The 25,497-nt window shown below is 41.8% G+C and overlaps 1 protein-coding gene across 2 annotated transcripts in view; it reads right to left on the bottom strand.

The window, feature by feature from the left end:
* LOC117558721 (contactin-associated protein-like 4) overlaps positions 1 to 22,717 on the bottom strand; it is a 37,511-nt gene extending 14,794 nt beyond the window's left edge. For both annotated transcript variants that reach the window (XM_034235081.1, XM_034235080.1), the window contains exons 1-6: positions 22,574 to 22,717; positions 22,077 to 22,206; positions 17,844 to 18,014; positions 14,391 to 14,609; positions 2,110 to 2,349; positions 921 to 1,145 (exon numbers count right to left, since the gene is read on the bottom strand). In XM_034235081.1, the coding sequence (XP_034090972.1) occupies positions 921 to 1,145; positions 2,110 to 2,349; positions 14,391 to 14,609; positions 17,844 to 18,014; positions 22,077 to 22,086 (865 nt within the window). In that variant the 5' untranslated portion in view covers positions 22,087 to 22,206; positions 22,574 to 22,717. The remainder of the gene's footprint in view (positions 1 to 920; positions 1,146 to 2,109; positions 2,350 to 14,390; positions 14,610 to 17,843; positions 18,015 to 22,076; positions 22,207 to 22,573) is intronic.
* Between the last annotated feature and the right edge of the window lie 2,780 nt (positions 22,718 to 25,497).

Here is a 25,497-nt window from a genome sequence, read left to right as displayed (position 1 = left end):
GTTATAGCAGGAGGAGCGGCAGACAAAAGGTGCCTTCAGTAGAGGCGTTGTGTTTGGACTGAAGGGGCGATTGCAGTTGAGGGTAAAAAGAAATGAGGCGTCTCAGAGCGAATGAGAGAAAGCTCTCAGGGATTTAATTTGTCTTTTCAGTTTAAGTGCATTTAACTGACGACTCCACGGTCAGCAGGAAGCCTTAACGCCACGCTGTCCATCAGCTTCCTCTCATTAACGCCAGAACAAATCAATTTACTGCCAATCATGCAGCAAAGTGCCAGCTCTGTCGGGCTCTCGTTAAAAGGAATTTCAAATGAAGTGGCTCCTACTAATCCTAAAAGCCAAACTCACAACATAATTATTTAACAACGAAGTTTGTCAAACAAATCAGCAAGTTTTCTGCCACCCATTAGCAGAATATAACACTTTCATCCCTCAGTATGAGAGGAGTTTCAGTTTGAGACAAAGCATCAGCTGCACGGATTAAAAGGCAGTCGAGTCTGACGGGGTGAAACCAGAGAGAGGAAAGATCTGACAGAGCCTGATCTGGTACAACTGCAGAGGAGGAAGAGGAGAGAGGAAGAACCAGAGGAGGAGAAGTTAGACGAGAGGCTCGGAGGAGATGCAGACGGGAATTGGAAAAGGAGAACATTTCATGAATAGACGAGAGGTTTGAAAAATGTGGATAAAAAAAGACAAGAGAAACAGAGAATAACGAGGCAAAGCAGACGGGAGGAAAATGAGATGTGAGGAATATGAGTTTGAATAACCTCGTTCTAAAGTAAATAAATGAAACCCTCAAAGGAGAAGAAAATAAGAGGCATGGGATGAGGCAACTCAGGAAGGAAGAGAGATCATTGAAGACTCTCTATGTTGAGCTTTGAGAGCCAATCACAAGCTCCTTGAAAATGAGAGCGGCCCCTCACCGTGCTTGTTGATGAGCAGGGCCAGGTACTGGGTGTAGTAGGAGCTGACGTAGAGCAGCAGAGCCGGGCTCTGATTGGTCCTGAAGGTCAGCGAGACGTTCTCTCCTCTCAGCGTCAGCTCCGAGTAGATGGAGGACGGCAGGGCGCTGCTGTTCCTGCTCAACTCGTACGGCTCCTTGAAGGTGTAGCGCAGCGACGTGCCCGACTGGAAGCTGGCCGACAACTCTGAGGAAAGAGATATAGAATATACAGGATCTGAATCATGGAGACCATCTGGCCACTGGGGCTTTGATTCAAGTTAAATCGTTATTTGAAAAGCTCTAAAACAGACTGTATATGATGAATGTAGAGTATAGTAATAGATCCTTATCCTTTACACAACAGCAGATAAACACCCAGACATTTTATTTGTATTTCTGAATGTGCTTGAAGGGAATGAATCTTGTTTCAACCGCCTATTGTCTAACATGATTATTAGAAGTCATATTTACAGAAGCTCAAGGCTCTGTTCAGAACATATTCTGCAGAGACTCGTTTGCTACGGGAACTACAAGACATCAAAACAGACTCAACCTCAGCTGCTGAGATGAATCAGGAGTGAATGCAGGAATTGCAAAGCAGAGAAAGGGGATGGAAAATGACATGTTGTAAAGTGGTTGGACAGGTCTACTAGAGAGAGGTCCAGGCAGTGGGCAACGTTAAAGGCAAACCAACTCCAAAAATCCAACTTTCAATGTCAAATACTTTTTTCTCCATGCTTGAATCTTCCTGTTGTCCTCGGGTCAACACGCACCCGTTTCCAAAACATGTATGTCGGTATAACATCTTATTTGATCTAATTGGCAAACAAAATAACATGGATAGAGTTCTCTGGAAGAAAAATAATCACTAATGTCATTGAATGATGTGTGGTTTATATAAATATATAGCACCTGGTGCTGTTATGTTCTGTTGTCTGTTTCAGACCTGACTTTGACATGAACAACTCTTTGATAACACTGACTCAAAACACAGATTTGTGTGATGATGCGTTGTAAACAGTCAAACCAGGACAAACGTTGCACAGTGACAGGAAGACAACAGTTTCATTCCCTTGACTTATGTAACCTGCAGAACCTTATATGGTTTTCTGTAACGTAGCTGGTGGAGTGGCTTCACCAGCCACAGGAAAACATATGCGTGTGTGTACCAGTGCGGCAGAAGGCTCCAGTGTGCGCCGACAGGTCGCAGTCGCAGTGGAAGCCGCTGGCTCTCTCCACACAGCGGCCCTGGTTCTGGCAGAGCGAGCCGTAGCTGCTGCAGTGACCCGGGCAGCCGGGCTGGACCCCGGGGGTGATCTCCGCCCGCTCCTCCAGGTCCAGGGGGACGCCGTTCAGCTGCAGGGAGCGGATACAACCCCGGAAGCCCTTCTGCCTGGACGCTGTGCCTCCTGAGAAACACAGAAGCACACTGAATAAACATCCATCCATCCTCCAAAACATCTCGGAGCTGTCCATCATTTCACCAAACATCATGATCCCACCCACGTTCAGCTGATAGAAGATTCAGGGTTCACAAGGGCAGCCTGAAGCACTCATTTGTATCTCTGTGGAGATATCAAATGTCTAAAATGACTATGTGACTAATATCATCAGCATTCAGTGTCATGCAGCAGGGGTCGGCAACAGGCGGACCTCGTTGAATTTGAGTTGAATACCCCTGCACTATAGGAATCAAAGCTAGCACTGAGAGAACAAATCCCCCAGTGTCTGTCCTCTTTGTTACATTATTACATTACATTGTATTTAGCTGACGCTTTTATCCAAAGCGACTTACAATAAGTGCATTCGACCAGGAAGACACAACATTCTGGATGAGCTGCAGAGGTCGGATTTTTGTCCCAGCCTTTCATTTATTTCTCTGAGTGTTGACAGGTCAGAATGTTTCCTCTCTCTTTAGTTCTTCATTCTCCTCCTCCTGTCATCTACAGCAGATCCCCCCCCTCACCTCTGCTCCCCCAGAAGCTCCACGCTGTCAACTCTCTTCTCGTGAAGTGACACGACGATGAAACAGCAATGAGGCAACAAGGTGGAAAACTGAACCGGGGACAAAGGTTTCATCAGCTGTCCATCTGACGCCGCTGGATGAGTGGATGGCATGCAGCATATGCTCACTTTAGTGTTTAATACTTCAGCAAGAACAGATCACACTCTGCATTCAACATCTCTCCATGAACACGGTCACATGTTGTTGCTTACTTCAGACAACCTCCCACTTCTGCAAAGATCACAAAGAGAAAGTCTTATTGTGTTCAGAGCACAGACTTGGCAGCTCTTTGCTCTCAGAGTCTGAAGCTGACAACTTGCTATTGTTCAGCAGCAGCAGCAGCTTTTCACACCAATACATCACTGTTAGACTCTCCTCCAGGCCCCCTCTATCTTTCTCTGACTCGAATGAATTATTGAACCAGCAAAGAAACGCAGGATATAAAACTTGCCTGAACATTTCCTCCGACACAACACAACGAAAAGTATAATATTTCATCCTCGTTAAATCTACCGAAAGTCATTGTTCAAAATGTAGGTATTAAAATCCAGGAAACTTTAAATGACTAGAAAACAGAATTATTTTCTTTGAATTTCCAATCTTTGAATAATCATTTATAGGGGTATGAGTAGAGGAACAACCCCCCCAAAAAGGCTTTCGAGATACCCCTACCCGAGCTAGAGCAAAGCACAACCATGTTTTTTCATTACTTTAATATGTCTACTCTAGTTTATGAAACGGATGGTTGTATAAATAACATTTCTGCCTATGATTCATGTATTTAAGTGTTAATATTAGAAAGATGGTAAAAGGTATTGATATTATATTTGCTTTATTGTATGTTTTGCCTCTCTGTGAACATCTAGTCCAAATTGTGTGACATTCGGATCATTATTTTCAGAGGTACATAGGATATGAGGAGCCTTAGTTCCTCTACTAGTAACACACTAGCCAGGTTTCACCGTCCAAACGTAGGACACATTTTAACCGGATATCGTAGAACACTATCTAAAGGAAATGTAATAAAAGTATATTTGTGTCTAGTATTGTTATGTAGTTATTAGTGGATTGTTTGTCATGTCATTTTAATACACGGTAATCAGTGAAAAAAAGGGGGTGGGTTTATTGAGATAAGCAGTAGGTGGCGCCACAAGAAGAGAACACAAGAGCTCTTCATCTTTTTACTTTTCAAATACAATTTACATCTTAATTCGGGTAACCCAAAGGAAACATTTAGCCTCACCGGTGGGACTGAATATCATTGAGACGCCCTCTACTGAAAATGTAAAGAGTATAATAAGGACGGTTAATACCTCCAGGCAAAGGATAAACTTCTCAACATGTCATGGGGATTTCTACAAAGTGCAAATGTTAGCTTAAGCTAGACTTTAGCACCCCACAGAAGATCATTTTGAGCTAGGTGGTTGAATGTCGCTGTCTGTAATTATCTACTGGACTCATGGTTGATTCTTTCCTTAGGTTTTGTTCTATATACTGTATGCTTGCATCGTTGACATTTCTTATTTAGATATCAGATGTCTTGATATTTCATCCTTCTCTACGGCCTTGGAAGTATGCCAAATCTACTGTTATATTGTAGAAATGTTTTATATTATTAATATTGAAGACTTTTTCGGAAATGTAATAGAGAAATGGGCACATCTCTTCATGCTCTAGAGCAGGGGTTCCCAACCTTTTTTCCCAAGAGCCCCCCCAAATGACTCCTGTTGGAAGTTGCGCCCCCCCCCCACACACACACAAGGGGGGGGGGGGGGGGGGGGAGCACAATAGCGGTAATTAAAGTTTAACAGTCTCAAAAATGCTACAACTACTGTCACAAACTGGATGAATGTGAAGTATTTTGTTAAAGGAGGATGAAAGCGTAATTAAGGAGCACTATTGGAGTGACTTTGATGGTTATTGGACTCAGGATGAATTCATTTGGATTCCCGCTGTATGAAGAAATTAAAGGACGGCGCAAGTGGAAAACAATTCACAACGGGATTAAACTGTTTAAAACACATGCTCAAAGTAAGCCGGATTTTGCCGATGTGTTTATGTGGATTCAAAAGTCGTAAATAATCTACAAAATGGAGGAGACCGATCCGATCGGAGCAACTGACAAATAATCCAACTGAAACCGGCATGGACAATGACTATGTTTTAAAAATGCGCTTATCCAGAAAAGCCCGGCTTGGACACTTTACGGGCAGAAGAAACTTTTCTATAGAAAGAATTATACATTTCTGTCTTTTTATGCCTTTAATACTAACTTGAATTTTTATTAAAATTAATTAATCAATAATTTTTTATATTGTAATGTAGAGACAAGGCTTTTAGTGACAATCATGTATTGGGTTACAATTATATGTACATTTATAATATTTTTTTTTTTAAAAAAGTCTAAATATGATATTTGGCCTCAAATCATCTGAGGCCTGGCGACCCCCCAGGTTGGGAACCACTGCTCTAGAGTCTATGGGATTGCCCAAGGGTACTGCCTTTTTGGAAGGTGGTATTAAAAAATCTTGAAGGGTGGCTCAGAAAACCTCTACCAGAATCGCCACAGCTCTGTTCGCTGGGGGACAAATCTCTTGTGCCACCAGGCCTGACTAAAGCAGGACTTAGACTGACTTTAACAGGTTTTATTGTAGCTGCCAGGCTTATTCTGTGCAACTGGAAGAGCCCACACACTGTAAGCAAGAGTTTACAGAATGGCTTAAACTCATGACAGAGACTGCAGCCGTTGAAATTATGATCGCCAGGGTAAATAATGTCCCAAGCAAATCTAATGGAGTGTGGCACATCTTCTTGGCCTATATCAAAGGGACACTGTCCTAGGGAGGGACAGGAAGTATATTTGTATATGTGTAATGTACATGTGCGTGTATATGATGCATTTGTTGTAAATGTGTATCTACATGCTTTACGTTGATGTATATATGAATGTGTGCGCGGGTGTATGCAGGCATTTGTGTGTGAGAGAATAATTGTTTGTTCTGCATTTATGTATAAAATGTGAAAAATGTAATAAAAATTTTAATAGAAAAAAAATAATATTGAAGACTTTTGAGAGAACTCCTTTGCATCTCTATGGCAACAACAGGGAGAAACAATTTGCTTCGTACATGTAAAGGGTAACATGGCAGCTTGCGTAAAAGTTGTAATACGAGCAGGGATCAAAGTCAGATCCCTGAGGAACACCACGGCTGATCAAAGCAACACAACAGTGGCAAGGAAAGGTTATTAGAGAACAAACTCTTCTAACAGAGAGGCTATCAGAGGGGTGAGGGTTTAACCACACACCCTGCTGTTCTTCAGCCACCAGGATTACGCTCTCTGCACATCAAATGGAGACTTAATGCTTCCAGGAAGTAAAGTAAAGGCGTGGGCATCAAAGATAACATCAAAGAGTTCAAACACAGAAAGACTCCACCCTCAAGACATCATATCAAAACAGCACAACCTCTAATGTCTCAGCGTGAAATCTGCACACGAGTGGGAAACAATTAATATCAGTTATCATCAAAGTTTAGCATGCGCACGCCTCTACATCATGCTTGGCGAGCAAGACATATAAATAATGAATTTAAAAGTCAGGAGCGATGTGTGAGATTCAAACACACGTCCGACAGAACAGCCAAAGCTTGGATAAGAAGTACGAATCTCAACATGAAATAATAAAATATGGCAGATTAAACAGTATAGCCCCTGTCACACTGTCCCGAAGTTGACACTCGATGGACACACGAATATGGAATTGTGAATTTCGTACGAAGATGGCCCGAACCACACACGAAGGCAACATTTACATTACATTTAAGACATACAACTGCAACGAAAGTACCAAAAACAATTATGTTACAGTACTATGATACTGTACTGATATCTTCAGACTTTGTTCTTTACTTTATCCGTCGTTATATGTAGAAAATATTACGTTTTCTCCGTAATGTTGTTGTTTCCATAGCAACAACAACTTCCTGTCAACTGTCCTTCAAAATAATATATTATATCCTTTTCAGTTTCACAGAACACAAATTGGGTTATTTACATAATATGTTTACATGATTTTGTTGTGCAATAAAAACAACCCGATGACACACGATAAAGGAAATGTTCAAATTCGGCTGTGATCATAGCAACATCGGGCCATTCGTGAGGGCATCTTAAGCCTTCGTATGACCGCCGGTGGAGTTTCTCAGGCTCCGGCAGCAACTTCGTGAGCGGTGGCAAAATCTTTGGCATGCCAAAAAATTGCCGAAGGACCTTGAGAAGGTTCATTTTCGTGTTGAATTCGTGTGTCAATTGTGCCCTTCGTAAGGCCATCGTGAGGGCATCGTGTTATCATCGGTGCCATCGGGCATTCGCCCCGATCAGAGTGAGGGTGAATGCACCGATGATAACACGAAGATGACACGATTTGACAAGATGCCCTCACGAGTGCCTTACGAAGTTGCCGCTCACGAAGTTGCTGCCGGAGCCTGAGAAACTCCACCGGCGGTCATACGACGGCTTAGATGCCCTCACGAATGGCCCGATGTTGCTACGATCACAGCCGAATTTGAACATTTCCTTTATCGTGTGTCCATCGGGTGTCAATTTCGGGACAGTGTGACAGGGGCTTATAGGAGGAGATGTGAGATGTGTGTGATACGGAGAGTGAGGTTTGCTGATGCAGCACACATCTGTGCATCAAGCAGTTTAAATAACATACACTATTTCCACATGATGTCTAATGTAGGATATGAAGGACTTGTGAACTTCAAATCAAAAAGAAACTTTGAAGGAAGGACGCATACCTTTAAAAAAAAAGTATCTATACTGTCTTCTCAATCATTTTGGACCACGTCATTATTTTATGGACAATGCTTAAACCGGGAGATAAAGTTAGACTAATTGGTGATGTTTAAACCTCGACATTTAAACAGCTACACTGTGATTAGTGCCACTGCAAAGACAACTAGAGAACACATAAAGTAACACAGACAACCAGCTAATGTTTGACGTGTCAGGTTACAGCTTACATCACATACTACAGAATAATCTGACGTCGGTACGGCTGCATTTCCAGGAATACCTGAAGCGGAGATCAAAGGAATCTTCAAAATCCTCGAACAGGAGGGCGCTGTCGCCTCATTCTCACAGAGAGGAATCAAATCTGTGTACTCAGACGACACTGCAGCCCAAATAAACAAAGGCATAACTACCCAAACAAGGCAAAACAATCACTTATAAACCTGCACTAAAGAAAGTGATTTCTGCTTTCATCGCTGAGCTCACTCCAAATGGCTGCGTATGGACTTTAAGCACTTACAATACAAACAGCAATAAAGGAAGTGGAAAATGAACAATGGTGTGGATTATAAATCCATGCGAGGCAATAACACGGCTTATTAATCAGAACAATGTGACTCAGCGCCAAGGCAGGGTTATGGCTCATAAATACAATGTGTATATTGAAATATGGTTTATAGAAACCAACGCAGCGGCTTGTAATTCAAACAATGGAACAGTTTGCTTAACAAATCAAGACTCGTAAATACAATGCATGTTGGAAGATGCGTCATGAATTTTAACTATAATCATTCAATACTATGTTGAACAACACTGTGGGGAGGGAGCGTGTGCTCATGAATTAACTGAACACAGAAAGATGTTGGACATGTGCGTCCTGCAGAGCCAACAACACCCAGACACAGACATGTAACTCCTACGTAAACATATAACGTTTGTTTAGTTACTGAAATGATATCTTCTGTTGCTCTGGAGGAACAGAAAATATCTAATGTCGGGTTTAGAAACTACAAAAAATGGTGATACAAACGAGGGTATTTGATTGACATGAGCATTAACCAATCAGGGGGCCGAATGAAAACAAGTCCTCATCCATGTTCCATGATTTAAAACACTGTGTTTATGGTGTGAGAGAACTGCTAACATTAGATGTTAATCATAAATATAACAACATGTTGATGTTAACCAGGGAATATTTAGCATCTAAGCACCATGTTAGCTTATCGTGTCAACATGTGCAAATGAGCTCAAAACCAGTGGTATTCATATCATTAACTTTCATTTCAACTATTTTATCAAATCTTGGGTAGTTTAATCAGCCATAATACATTCTAATTCAAAAGTGGATTTTACTTTTGAATAAATAATCTGGTCTGTAAAGTCATTCAATCAGTTAAATAAATGAGATGTCGATGAGTAAAGGTATTGTAGTTCCAGTAATCCAAAATTCGATTGACAGATAGCAAATAAGCTTGACTCGGACAAGATACGTCTCAGGATAGTTTGCTTGACTCTTTACTTCAGCAAAAAGGTATCAAATACAAACACATATTTTCGCAGGTCAAAAACGATGTTGCTCTGTGCTTCTTTCTCCTTCTCACACACAATCACCAGCAGCTGCCGTCGGCTATAACGTCTCGTAATCACAAGCAGCTGCGGTCGTCTGTGCCGTCAATTTCACACGGCTGGTTCAAATAAATGATATGATAGCACTAACAACAAAGGATTATAATATTCAAATATATCAAACTATACATTTTAACTAGGGCCGGGACTCGATTAAAAAAATTAATCTAATTAATTAGAGGCTTTGTAATTAATTAATTGAAATTAATCGCATTTTTAATCACATATAAATATTTGACCTAAGAACAGTGAGAAGCAATTTTTTTTTCACATGGATTTTAGTATACCATTAGGCGCATTCACACCGCAGTACTTTTCCCACAAAGGTTCATGAGAATTTAGTTCATGAGAACTCTTTGAACCTGGGGGTGGATTAGGCAAATGAAGCCGCTGACGTCACTTCTTCTTCTTCTGCTTTGGGTTTACTGGCAGGCCGCAAACCACTTCACGGCGTATACTGCCGCCCAAAGTCCCCGGCCGGAGGTCCCCGGAGTTGGGGAAGGCTTCAGTAGAAGCTGCTGGGACTCCCAGCAGCTTCTACTGAAGCCTTCCGAGTAAATCGCCAGAACGCCGACACCTCCTCATCTCCACCGCTCCCATGTTTTATTTTGTGTTGCCATAAGTTAGTCTCTCTGCGTTTCTGCGCTGGGCTAATGCTAATAATGCTAATGCGAGGATAATAAAATGGCGGCTTCACAAAACTTTTTGCGAGTTTTACGGGGCGTGGTTTGCAATCCGCCCAGCCAATCAGAAATATAGCTCTTTTCTCACAAGAGAGCCGTACGAAAGTCCCTGCTCTCTAGCAGCTCTCTGCTCTCTAGCAGGGACTTTCGTGGGGGTAAAAAGGTTCTCATGAACTAATTTTAGTACCGGCTCTTTTTGGTGTGAACGCGATAAAAGAGGCTAACGTCCACGCTAGCTTCCACGCTAGCTGCTATATGTTTTGCATTGAGGTGATACTTGAGGCTTGATGTGCTGCGGTGATATGCGAATTCCTTTTGCATAATTTGCACACAACCGTGCTCTTATCGACGCTTCCATCCGTCCGTTTTTTAAAACAACATTTCCCACTGTTGTTCACTGTGGTTTGTTGTTGTCTGAAGTCATGAACGTTAGTTGGTGCTCCAGTATAATCGGTACGCCTGAAACTCATCCAGTGAGAAACGTTCCGCGGTGCAAAAATAAGTGCGATTAAAATGCGTTCATTTTTTTAACGCGTTAATTTTTGTGTAATTAATTAATCTTAATTAACGCGTTAAAGTCCCGGCCCTAATTTTAACATATGGCTCCTACAGGTATAATGTAGCAGAATGTGGAAATGATTGAGTACCTTAAAGGTGACATGTCATGCTTTTCCGGTTATCACCCGTCCCCTTGTGTTATGAAGCTTTTTCTGCATGTAAACGGTCTGCAGAATCACAAACCCTCAAAGTACACCCTGCAGCGAGTACAACTCTAACACAGAGAAGACCTGTCTGTGCTGCCCCAGAACGCCTCGTTGGACATTTCTCTCTTTCCATTGTTTTCTTCCTATAGTGACGTGACCATACCTAGGTCACGCACACAACACACACACACACACACACACACACACACACACACACACACACACACACACACACACACACACACACACACACACACACACACACACACACACACACACACACACACACACACACACACACACACACACACACACACACAACACACACACACACACACTCTCCGCCTTATCTTTTCTCAGCCGCGGCTCCATGGAGCTCTCCACTCACAGTTCGCCACACACTCACCTGTGTGTGCTCAGGCTGAGCTCCGCGGTGTCTCGCTGTCCCCACGCAGCAACCAGGAAACCACACCAGTAATCCAGCTCACACTGTCCGCTCTTTGTACTTAGGTATGACTTGAGTAAATGTACTTAATTATACTCCACAACTGCATTCAACAAAGAGTACAAGAACTATTATTTTTTTTTACTGTGTTATACTTGCAAATTTGATTTCTACCTTTAGCGATCACTTAGTGTGTGTAGTTTTTTCAATTTGGTTGCAGAGATAATTAAGATAGTTTGTAAATATTCATCAAGAGGTTTAATTTGCAAATTAATTACACATTGATATATTCACACAAAACCAGTGTTGTTTCTGCTCCCTAATTATCATCCTGTCAGGCCACTCACACCGCCAACTGGTGCCTGCTTTTTCGGATTTCAAACCTTCAGGACTTAGTGTTTCACTCGAGGACACTGTCACTGTCACAGAAAAATAGTGCTGATGAAGATCAAATAAACGACAACAAGCAAGTCACTGCTCCTCTCAAAACAGAAAAGCCAGATAAGTCCGAAAATTGTACGACAAACATTCATTACAGAAACAATCTGGAGGCAAGTCCTGGACCATCCCAACACACAGACGTATTCCAGTGTGTGTTATGGTAATTCAGAGGCAAACAAACATAGTCTGATGCTGGTGACTTAGAGTGGATTATTCCTCTAATCAATATTTCCCTCCATTCACTGCATCCAATCCCAACACTGTGTGTTTGTTTTCCCTCACTGTGTGTTCACTGATGTGAGATGACATTCATGATATTTGCACAACGCCTTATATGAAGGATTTTCATTATTATGTTCCCCGTTAGCTCGACGTGGAGATCTCAGATTGTGGTATTGATTAGAGTTCAGATAATCAGAGTATTGATGACGTTTCTATTGGACGTTCGGTTAATTACAAGGTCGCCTGATGAATCATTTACAGAATAAACTTCTTTTACAGATTATTTAAAGACCTTCACCGGAGGAAATCCCATTCCACGATATTCTCCCTGATGCATGCTGTATTTATTAAACATGATCATTGTTCATGCTCGCATGCTGTCGACTCGGCACTTTCATATTCAAAAGTGCCGAGCAGCGGATAGCAGAACAGCAAGTTAGCATTTAAACAGTATATTTCTTATTTTAGAGTAAGTAGGACTCAAGGAGATCAGACCGGATAACTGTATAGTGGATTATGGTCTATCAGGAGTAACATGGTAGGCATCTGTACAAAGAGGAAGTGGAAGCAGTGTTGAATGGATGTGCTTCCTCGGCACATTTTACATCCAATACTGCTGATAAAAGAGTAGGGTTTAGCCAATACCAGATAAGCCTGCGTGGAAGAAGAGAGAATATTTTTAGCATTTATCTGAGGATGCACATCCTGCCACTGATTCCTCACGTTGGGTGCTTTAGCTGTGGAGGGAGAGGATACATGTCGGGTCGGTGTCTTCTATATCTAGCAGCACTTGAATCAATAACAGTTTAGCAGACTGTAGGCTGTGATATAAAAAGCAGGATTGTACTTTTCTTCTGGAAAGCCAGTTAGCATGTAAGAGTAATTAATGAACTAAAAGCTATTGTTGTCTAATACACTTTAACAGATTTAACCTTACGATAATTCTTTGTTGTCAGTTCCTAGTTTGAATTTGTTGTCGCATTGCAGCAGCTCCGTTTACAACATCAACAAGAGCAAATATTAAAGAGGCCCTATTCTGCTTTTTGGGTTTGTCCTTCTCTATTTCTCTCCCATTCTCACTGGGTGTTTCTCAATGTCGAGGACGCTTCCTTGGTAGCACGTGTACCTCCGAGTCACTTGCTTCAGAAGCGAGGCAAGAATCCTTCCTAGCCTCGGAAAACGAAGAATGGTGAAACAGGTCATATGCGAGGCCCCGCCTTAAATGGAGCGCGATTTCCGCCAAAGATTTGGAAATTGGTCCGTGCGCAAAGCATTGTGGGGATTTTAAGACCGCGGAGGATACACATGTGCAGCTTCGAAATGTCTCGCTACGAAGGACGCCAGCCTCGGTAGAATTCCAAGTATCCTGGACATTGGAACAGTCCTTCGGCGGGACTCGATGACATCCTTGAAATAGTGGCTCTGGAGCATCCTTCCTCGACATTGAGAAACACCCTGATTTACTGTGCTCTTTTTAGGATGGTAGAGTTATCATTACACCTAAGTATTTATATGAAAGTACCTATTTGAATTATTTAAATGACAATGTGCAAACACGTAATACAAATTGTTAGAGTTAGTTTGAAGTCAGAGCTCTGTTAAAGCTGACACATGATGCTAATTGGCTGTCAAATGAAAATGACTCCATTGTTATGCACAGCCCAGAGCGCTGCTGCCTGAACTGTTGGAGCATCGATGACACATGCAGAAATAATGAACAAATATGTCAAACCACGGCAAATTGCAGAAGGAAAGACAAAACAGTCACTGGACACTTATCAACACGTATCAACATGAGAGGCGCTGCAGAAAACTACACCCAAAGAATCCGACACAAAAACAGCCGTCACTCTGATGAACATTAAACACCGGAACAAAGTGTGAGGAACAATCTCTCTGCACTATCCTCTTAACAAATTCATGATATATTATTAATGCAAAGCTTTGTTGAATAGCCTCAATTCTGATTGGTCAATTGTTGCATTCCACAGTCCGTTATTTCTGTGTATCAGACCGCTGACAAGGACTTCATAGTGATCCCAAAACACAGCTAGTGGACTACTTTAAAAAAAAGTAGCAATTAAATCATTATTTAAATCAATAACATCGTTTTTAATCTATACTTTGGGTTACATTTTTTTAAAATAATTGTTAAATATAACCCTAACTATGTCATACTGTGCATATTGAAATATCCACCTACCTCTTTTACATTATTTATCCACATTTATTTCAGCACTTCTTTTCACTCTGAACCATTGTCTTACTGTTGACACTTAAATTGTGTAGTAACTATATACATTACTGTTTAGTATGTTAGTTATTCCTTAGTTGTCAAATGTTTATGTGTTATCTTCGTTATTGTCCTTCTTATAAGCTATTGGTCTTTTTTGTGTGAGTAAATTGATAGCAGTTCAAACCTGAGTCAAACTCCTTTGATTGAACACACACCTGGCCAATCAAGCATATTCTTATTTTGCATAAACGTTATATGAATATATGTTTGGCCCATGTGTCTCCTCCTCACCTATGAACAGCTGGCTGTTGAGCTGCAGGTGGAGGTGTCCGTCAGCCGGAGCTTCCTGTGTGGCGACAGGAAGTCCGTCCAGCCGCAGCGACGCCTCTTTGACGTTCCTCTCGGCTCGAACTCGATGCCACCGGTTGTCGTTCAGCGGCACCATCGACTCCACATGAACCTCCAGAGGCCCGTTACCGACGTCGAAGGAGAAAACCACCCGAGTGGAGGCTGATGGAGAGGGAGAGAGGGGGAGAGAGGGAGAGGGGGAGAGAGGGAGAGAGGGGGAGAGGGGGAGAGAGGGAGGGGTAAAGGTAAGATTTATGGACAGGATAGCGGTCATGGGGAAGACAAATGCAAACGGAAGAATGAACAGATTAGAAATATGGGTCAGGGTTGAAAGAGAAAATCCTGGAGACAATTTGACAACACTTTGAACATCATTTCAGAAAAACTCATTATGAAACATGTTTTTGCATCACGTAAATAATCTCACACTTTCTCAGATTCAGATTCAGACTGACGTAGTGTAGTGTAATAAGTAAATATATATATCAATTGCCTTATGTTAGCATTTTTGTAATTGTATATACTGGTCTCTAATTCTGTAGAGGTTTTTCAACATTAACTTGAATATAATCCATTAAAGTTGCTCCTCATATTTATATAAATATGACAATTTCAACTTACATTTGTCACTTGTAAACAAAACTGCAACTGCATTAAATGTCGGAGATATTTCCCACTTTAAATATGGTTTATTTATTTAGGTTGTTTTAAGCAATTTGTCCTCCTAATTTGTGTCTTGCCACATCTGTTATAGCAATTGAGAAAATTAATCCTTTGTGATTTTACAAAAATGTAACAACAGCTCCTATGAAAAAGAAGGAAAGGCAAAGACTCATCCATATCAATAACATGAACCAATTCTCTCTCTTAAAATGGCTATTTCCAACTTTTTAGCTGTAATCTCGCAGCTAGCTAAAAAAACTCACCAGCATTCAAACTACCAACATATAACAACAAAACTACTAACTAACTTAAACTAACTGCAAACCCTTGATGCGCCATGAACTTGCTTACTTTGTCAAGCCCTGATGTTTTTGCTCTTGAACTACTAAAACTTATGGAGAATTGCGTTTGCAAAAGACAGCAACATTTTTTAAATATTGAATAGACAAAACAATCTACAGTCCGTGCTAGACATATAAGGCGAGCCACACAACATAGTGCTGAGAAAGGCTCTGGATTTATAGTTACAAGCACTGTAACACATAATAATGAGACTTTGAATGAGGTTTTCTTAGTTATGGAACGGACCAGATCCACTGCCCCCCTTTCAAGAGAAGGAGTCGATTTTGGAGCCTAAAGACATCTCATCCTTTGTGTTTTCCAAGGAGAAGATGTATCACTCCGAGAGCACAGAACAAGATGAAACAATAACCCAGCATCACACGGGTAACTTCATTAAGAAACTGTTCTCAGAGGAAGCAGCAGTATTCGGAGCGGGAACAACCAACACTGACGATGATTTCCCCGAGGGGCGAGGCTGTTGGAGCAGCAGTGTCCCTGCATCTGATTCTGTGTGTCCCGTCAAATCCCAATGCCAAATGCAGCACGAAACAACACGGCAAAAATAAACGGGGCTGATTGAGCTTCAAAAGGCAGGCTCTGATACCTGGAAGATTGTTTTCCCATTTACACAAATATGACACCTAGCTGCATAACCATAGAGTACAGACCTGTAGGTTCAAGGTTCTTTATTGTCAAACTAACATAGCTACAGAGTAATTATGTCGTTGAAAATCTTAGGTCACAGGCTTCTCCAACAATGCAATACAATAATACAGATATTGAAGACAATATTGAAGCACTATTAAAGTATATTATATTAAAAGTAATACAAAATGAAAAATAGTTCTAAAAAAAGTGAGAAAGTGCAATAGTGCAATACGAGTCTATATAGAAGTTATTGGAATATATATTAGATAATAGATAGATAATTACTAAGTAGCAGATGAATGTTATGAAATTGTTTTCAGCAGTTCAGTTGGTTAACAGTCTTATTGTCTGCGGGATGAAGCTGTCCCTGTCCCTGTTGGCATTAGTCCGGATGCTGCGGTACCGCCTGCCAGACGGCAGCAGACTGAACAGTTTGTGGCTGGGGTGATGGGGGTCTTTTATAATCCTGAGGGATTTCTTCCTGAGCCGCTGGGAGTTAAGGTCCTCCTAGGTGTTTCTGCCATGTTTTAAATGCAAACACACCAATGAGGGCTGTAAAGGTATAACACATACGCACTGCACTGTTGTACCCATAACGTATAAAACACCCTCTTGGTTATTGCTGTCATATTGAATAATATGCAGTGAGGCGGCGGCTAGAAAGCAGAACACAGAGCAGAGACAGAAAATATCGTCCGAGCAATGAAAACAGAAAGCTCAAGTGAAGTTAAAGAAGACTAATATGTGCGCTCGCATTTTGGGAAACTAAACCATAGTAGAAGCAGAGCAAAATAAAAGTCTCCCGTTGCTGCAGGCCCTTTAGATGTGGTCAGATTTTCAAGCAAATAACTCTGAGGAAAGAAATGTGTTTATTTCTGTGTTCAGGTTAACGCCGCAGCATAAGAGTGTTTACTATACCCAATTAGTTTGTATTTTCTTCTATTTGAACAGCCCAGTTGTTTCCGTAGCTATCAGTCCTTATGTTAAGCTATTCAAACAACAGTAAAATGTCCCAGCTGGGCCACCGTATAGGGCGAGTGGCAATGGATGGGTGGGTAAAAGGTGGTATCACCATCAGAATTAAGCATTGTTTGAATCCATGTGTGATGATAGATGAGATCCAATCAGATCACACCACAGTAACAAAGAGATGAGTTTAAACATTTCATAAATAACACATATAGATGTATGAATGTTTCTTTCTTAACTTCAATTAAATGATCGCTTATTTAATAATTGATATTTATAGATTTAGTTTAAAAGCGGGTTTTCACAGGCTTTGTGTGGCAACCGTTTGGGAAGACCCTTTCCTGACTTTTAGCTGCAGAGCACGCTCTATTAAAACAGTTTTTTCAAAGCGTGGTGTGGAAGACCTGCCTGCACAGAGCCCTGAGCTTGACCTCATGCAATACATTTTAGATGAAACTGAACCATCCATCGACGCTCTTGTGGATAAATTGGGTCAAATCCCTGCAGCCAGATTTAAAACATTTTGAAAAGGCTTCTCGGTTTCCCTGAGCTGTTAAACTTTGTGTAGCATTCACAGTTGATGTCAGGACAGGAAGGTCAAGACAGCCGAGTTCAACCTTCAATAAACAATTTCTACCTTCAGAATACTTTGAAACAGATTAAGTCTCTAACCTCCAGGTATTACACAGATCCAGATTAAGACTTTGACTCCCAGGTTTCACTGACACATCACTCTAATCCGGATTAAATCCTCGCCCTTCAGCTCTTACTCACAGCTCAGTTCGATCCGGATGAAGTCTTTGATGCCCAGGTTCTCCAGGAACACACCGGAGGAGGCGGTGGTTTTGAACAGGAAGGAGATATCCGCGCTCAGCTCTCCGTGGAAGGTCGGGAAGTGGAGGTACGACGTCTCCTTGTCGAAAAACGCAGCGTTCCAGAAGTTCTCTGAGAAAAGGAAATGAAAAATGCTCGTCATCATCTATGAATGGGCCCTATTTTATTTGATGGGGTTTCCATTTCCTGTAGTGTGTTATATCGATTTTTGTGCATGTCACACTACATACTGATATACACCTGAACATCAGCAGGAGAGGACTCTTTAAAGTACAGACACTACATACTGATATACACCTGAACATCAGCAGGAGAGGACTCTTTAAAGTAGAGACACTACATACTGATATACACCTGAACATCAGCAGGAGAGGACTCTTTAAAGTAGAGACACTACATACTGATATACACCTGAACATCAGCAGGAGAGGACTCTTTAAAGTAGAGACACTACATACTGATACCTGAACATCAGCAGGAGAGGACTCTTTAAAGTAGAGACACTCTATACTGATATACACCTGAACATCAGCAGGAGAGGACTCTTTAAAGTACAGACACTACATACTGATATACACCTGAACATCAGCAGGAGAGGACTCTTTAAAGTAGAGACACTACATACTGATACCTGAACATCAGCAGGAGAGGACTCTTTAAAGTAGAGACACTACATACTGATATACACCTGAACATCAGCAGGAGAGGACTCTTTAAAGTAGAGACACTACATACTGATACCTGAACATCAGCAGGAGAGGACTCTTTAAAGTAGAGACACTACATACTGATACCTGAACATCAGCAGGAGAGGACTCTTTAAAGTAGAGAAACTACATACTGATACCTGAACATCAGCAGGAGAGGACTCTTTAAAGTAGACACTACATACTGATATACACCTGAACATCAGCAGGAGAGGACTCTTTAAAGTAGAGACACTACATACTGATATACACCTGAACATCAGCAGAAGAGGACTCTTTAAAGTAGAGACACTACATACTGATACCTGAACATCAGCAGGAGAGGACTCTTTAAAGTAGAGACACTACATACTGATATACACCCTGAACATCAGCAGGAGAGGACTCTTTAAAGTAGAGACACTACATGCTGATATACACCTGAACATCAGCAGGAGAGGACTCTTTAAAGTAGAGACACTACATACTGATATACACCTGAACATCAGCAGGAGAGGACTCTTTAAAGTAGGGACACTACATACTGATATACACCTGAACATCAGCAGGAGAGGACTCTTTAAAGTAGAGACACTACATACTGATATACACCTGAACATCAGCAGGAGAGGACTCTTTAAAGTAGGGACACTACATACTGATATACACCTGAACATCAGCAGGAGAGGACTCTTTAAAGTAGAGACACTACCTACTGATATACACCTGAACATCAGCAGGAGAGGACTCTTTAAAGTAGAGACACTACATTATAATATACACCTGAACATCAGCAGGAGAGGACTCTTTAAAGTAGAGACACTACATTATAATATACACCTGAATATGAACATAATATTTCCTCTTTAAATGGAAATCACAGGGAAACAAATGATACAACAAATGTATCTTTTGGTTTACTGTTACGTGGTCTCGTTTGATTTATCATGCCAAACATCTACTCCGGTATATAGAACGGCTGTAATTGTGAATAATTGGAAACTTGCTTTTTTCATTTTCATTAGATATAAGAATCAGAGTGTGAAATTTGAGACGGAAATGCGCATTAGCAGCAGTTCTGCTAATGATAAATAGCTTCTAGATGTTTGGGTTTTGTACCCAGGATAATTTATTCATCGCATTAAACACCTAATCCTGTATTTCCATTTCAATAGACCTGAGAACAATTCATCCCTCAGAAATAATGAGCTAATTATTTGCTGCTTGAAGAAATAAACGCTGGCTTATTGGTTTGAATGTCAAAATAAGTTTGTTAGTTTGTGTCCTTCTGTAAGTTCGACGAAACAGGGAACAGGACATGATTATTATTATTATGTATTAAATGTAAGTCAAGGTTAAATTCTTATATATTTTCTGTTTACAAACAATGTGGATACAGCTGAAAGAAAGTGGGGAAAAAACAGTAGGCAACGGTGTGAGTACGTTTGTATAGGCTGGGCTGTGGCGCAGTGGCCTAGTGCGTTGGTGTTCGGATCAAAGGATCAGGGGAGAACAGGTTCAAACCCTACTGCAGTCAGCATGTCATTGTGTCCCTGGGCAAAACGATGCATAATAAACTTTAAAGGTCTCATATTATACTGTTTCTCATCAATATATTATAGGTCTACAGAACCTGTCTCTGATTGGCTCCAAACACCAAACAGATCATGGCAGCATTACCCATAACCCCCTCTGTTTCAGCCCTGTTTCCAAAGTGCTGATTCTCTGTCTGTGACTTTAGATGAAAATAAGGAGCCCCTCCCCACGCCCCTCTGAGAGACATTTGGTTACAAAGAACTCAATGGTGCTCTAGGAGGAGATGCAGGTGATAAGGTGGGGGGGGGGGGTTACCTTGGTTGCTGATTGGCTAATGGTTACACAAGACAAAACATCGTTATGACATCATAAAGTGGCCAAAATCTGATCAGCTCATTTTCAGACAGGTTTTTATAGAAATGGATCAGGACAAAAAGAGAGAATCTTTTTTCCTGGAACTTTCAGAGTCTCTTTACACAGAGGGGACACATGTTGATGTAGAAGAGACATGAAGAAGAGGGGACACATGTTGAAGTAGAAGAGACATGTAGAAGAGGGGACACATGTTGATGTAGAAGAGACATGAAGAAGAGGGGACACATGGTGATGTAGAAGAGACATGAAGAAGAGGGGACACATGTTGATGTAGAAGAGACATGAAGAAGAGGGGACACATGTTGATGTAGAAGAGACATGAAGAAGAGGGGACACATGTTGATGTAGAGGAGACGTGAAGAAGAGGGGACACATGTTGATGAAGAAGAGACATGGAGAAGAGGGGACACATGTTGATGTAGAAGAGACATGAAGAAGAGGGGACACATGTTGATGTAGAAGACACATGAAGAAGAGGGGACACATGTTGATGTAGAAGAGACATGAAGAAGAGGGGACACATGTTGATGTAGCAGAGACATGAAGAAGAGGGGACACATGTTGATGTAGAAGAGACATGAAGAAGAGGGGACACATGTTGATGTAGAAGAGGACATGAAGAAGAGGGGACACATGTTGATGTAGAAGAGACATGAAGAAGAGGGGACACATGTTGATGTAGAAGAGACATGAAGAAGAGGGGACACATGTTGATGTAGAAGAGACATGAAGAAGAGGGGACACATGTTGATGTAGAAGAGACATGAAGAAGAGGGGACACATGTTGATGTAGAAGAGACATCAAGAAGAGGGGACACATGTTGATGTAGAAGAGACATGAAGAAGAGGGGACACATGGTGATGTAGAAGAGACATGAAGAAGAGGAGACACATGGTGATGTAGAAGAGACATGAAGAAGAGGAGACACATGGTGATGTAGAAGAGACATGAAGAAGAGGGGACACATGGTGATGTAGAAGAGACATGAAGAAGAGGGGACACATGTTGATGTAGAAGAGACATGAAGAAGAGGAGACACATGGTGATGTAGAAGAGACATGAAGAAGAGGGGACACATGGTGATGTAGAAGAGACATGAAGAAGAGGGGACACATGTTGATGTAGCAGAGACATGAAGAAGAGGGGACACATGTTGATGTAGAAGAGACGTGAAGAAGAGGGGACACATGTTGATGTAGAAGAGACATGAAGAAGAGGGGACACATGTTGATGTAGAAGAGACATGAAGAAGAGGAGACACATGTTGATGTAGAAGAGACGTGAAGAAGAGGGGACACATGTTGATGTAGAAGAGACATGAAGAAGAGGGGACACATGTTGATGTAGAAGAGACATGAAGAAGAGGGGACACATGTTGATGTAGAAGAGACATGAAGAAGAGGAGACACATATTGATGTAGAAGAGACGTGAAGAAGAGGGGACACATGTTGATGTAGAAGAGACATGAAGAAGTGGATTTTGTCTGATAGGTGACCTTTAATACAAATTGTAATTTTCCAGAATGGAGAGAATTCTGTCATGATGTAACCAGGCAATTAAAGCTTTGACTCTACTGTCTCCCATGACAACTGAGCGGTTCCCACCCTGTAGACGGCCTCTGACCCCGGCCTCCTGACGTCACCTAGCAACAAAGACCGGACAGGGAGGCTCTCCTTATGGGTGAGCAGCCCAGAGTCCTCAGTCCTGCAGGAGGGAAGAGGAGGAAGAGGAGGAAGAGGAGGAAGAGGAGGAGGAGGAAGAAGAATTAGGATTTGGAGGATTAAAGAAAGAATTAGAAATAATTTGAGGATAGAGGAGGAAAAGAGAAGGAGGAATGAGGAGGAAGACAGAAAGGAGAAGGAAGAAGAAGAAATAGAAGGGGAGGAGTAGGAAGAAAATGGCAATAAGGAGGAGGGCGAAAGATTAGGAAGCAAAGGGCAAAGGAGGGTAGAACAATAAGGAGAGATAATAAGGAGAGGATGAAGAAACAAACCCAAGGTGAGGCATTATAGAGAGGGGGAACATTTCAGTATTAATAACCACGTCTGTAAGTATTGCTGTGTCTCAGTACCACTCGGTGCGGTCAGCGTCACAGTTGCAGTAGTGCTGAGGATCCACACAGTCTCCCTGCAGCCCGCACACACACTGCTGGCTGCCCGGCTGAGCCCCCCCCCAATAAGACTGGACACGACCGGGAGCGGGACCCCCGAGCCACCAGCTGAACGGAGAGCCCTCTGAAACACACACAGTAAACACACACTTAACCTTTCTATGTCCCACAATGTAAGCATGTGGCCTTGCTTTTTGGGGCTCTCCCTTTCCTGTAGTTTGTTCCTTTGATAACATAACACTCGCGGTTCTATTGGCTAGCGCTCCAACACATTGTACGTGATAGGCTAAGGGGCGGGACATCTTTAAGCGGTTGACCAATCACAACAGAGCCGACCAGCTAACCAATCAGAGCGGACTGGGCTCTGGTTTCAGACAGAGGGTGAAAAGAGGTGCTGCAGCACAGGCAGGATGAGAACAATAAAGAGCTTTGTGAACATTGAGGCATGGAGACATGTAGAGACACTACATACTGATATGAACCTGACTCAATACACCAGCATTATATTTCCACTTTAAATGGAAATCAAATTACATTACATGTCACTTGTTAGACGCTTTTATCCAAAGCGACTTACAAACATTCAGTATTGTGGGCAGTCCCCACAGGAGCAATGAAGTGTCTCAGGGACACAACGACATGCTGACTGCAGTGGGACTCGAACTTGCTACCCCCTGATTCCACGTCCAGCACACTATCCACTGAGCCACAGCCTCCCACAAATGAGGGAACGAATGTAGCTATTTAGTTTCCATGGTCTCTCTGAAAGTGTTTACAATAATTGATTACAGCCAAGTAAAAATGAAACCCAGAGAAAGGCTTCATCAGCTGTTGGTATTTACATTATTACATGTCATTTGTTTAGACGCTTTATCCAAAGCGACTTACCATAACATTCAGTACTGTGGACAATCCCCACAGGAGCAATTTGGGGTGAAGTGTCCTCAGGGACACAACGACATGCTGACTGCAGTGGGACTCGAACTTGCTACCCCCCGATTCGAAGTCCAGCACACTCACCCACTGAGCCACAGCCTCCCGTATCTTTGAAGTCAGTCAAATATGACCGTTCACTCTGGTAACAAATGAAATGCAATTGCTGCACACCAGCTAGCTTGATTTTTCAAAAATAAACGAGTTAATAAAAGTGAAACTAAAGCAACAGAAAGTATCTGGGGGGGGATGCTGCTCATTTATTTTGTACTGGTCCAAACCAGAGCATTGCTAATAAAACGGCAGCCTCCTGCCCTCGGTTGTAATCACACAAAAGATGCTTGCAGGAGACAAAAGCAACACAGAGACTCTCTATGGAAACACTGTAAGCCCTATTGGTGACCTCAGATGAACAATGTTGTGAACAAAGAAAACTCTTGCTGCTTGGAAAGAGTTCCCATCTCTCATCCTCCAGAGATGAATCCAGAGTTTGAGGAAGGGGACGTTTGCCAGCTCGTACCCCAACGCTGCATACATTGTTTTTGAGTGGAGGGTATGATGGTATACAGTGACAGTATATTTTTGTGAGAGAGCGTCGGTGCACAGGAGTGAGAGAAGGTGATTGTAAAGGTTTCTTGTTGAGTCAGCACTTTTTTTATTTTCCCAGAGAGCAGCAGGGGGTTTATAATGGAAACTATCTCTCCTCCCATTCTTCATTTGCTACCACATCCAGTATTTTCATCCATCAGTTTATTACCCACCCCCCAAAAAAAGTTGCTTAGCCACACATTTTCTTTTGTGTGTGTAGTCTTAGTAGTTTCACAGGAGAGAGAGAAGTTTGAGGATGTTTAATAAATATTGCATGGATAACTTTAGGTCAGACACATTTCTGTAAATCATTATTGGTTGAACCAGTTATGGGGGATTTTCTTCTGACTAATATCAATTATTTACACACAATTTCTGCTCAAATACAAATAACAGCAACACCTACAACCTACAAGAAAGAAGCTACAACATAGCAGTGCTTTAAGCTAAATGCTAATGTCAGCATGCTAATTTGCTCGCAATGAAATAAGTAAAATGCCGATATTTGGCAGGTATACTGTCTACACCATGTTAACCATCTTTAACATAAGAATGTACTGTAAGCCCATTGAAATGTAAAAATGAGCACTAAATACAAACTAAAGCCGAGGTTAAATATCATTGGTTTTCAGGTATTAATCATAAAAGTATTGGTCAAATTATGTAAATTACGATGTTTTCCAAATCCTTCCCATTCCGATTTCACATGGAAATGAGCTGTTAGCTATAATCTGGCATATAGCATCTCTTCTCTTTTTGACATTAATGTGTTTATGGATGGTCCTTGTTCAATAAAGATTATAATATAATTCCGACAAATAAATCCTTATTTCATGGCAATCCATCTGATAGACGTAGAGCAATTTCATTTAAAAGCAACCACATGGTGGCGCTAAAGGAAGAGTAAGAGGATCATATCTGCAAAGAGTTTCATAGGCGCTTACACACCGGAGTACTTTTCCCGTTCCCAGTTCCGATAGTTCCTGGGATTTTGCGTTCACACCAAAAAGAGAATTAGTTCATGAGGACTTTCCCCCCTGTTCAGTGCCTGCTAGAGAGGTGGTACTTTCCTGGGGAGAAAAAAGTTACAATTTCTGATTGGCTGGGCGAATTACAAACCACGCCCCATAAAACTCAGAAAAGTTTTTGTGAAGCTGCCATTTTATTTGCTGGCATTAGCATTATTAGCATTAGCCCCGCGCACCAACGGAGAGAGAACTCTTATGGCAACAAACAAAATAACATGGGAGTGGTGGAGATGAGGAGGTGCCGGCGTTCTGGCGATTTACTCGGAAGGCTTCAGTAGAAGCTGCTGGGAGTCCCAGCAGCTTCTACTGAAGCCAGTCCCCAACTCCCGACTTCCG

Source organism: Gymnodraco acuticeps, unplaced genomic scaffold, assembly GCF_902827175.1.
Source record: "Gymnodraco acuticeps unplaced genomic scaffold, fGymAcu1.1, whole genome shotgun sequence".
Taxonomy (NCBI): Eukaryota; Metazoa; Chordata; class Actinopteri; order Perciformes; family Bathydraconidae; genus Gymnodraco; species Gymnodraco acuticeps.
Note: the sequence above shows the minus strand (reverse complement) of the source record. Positions and strands in the feature narration are given on the sequence as shown.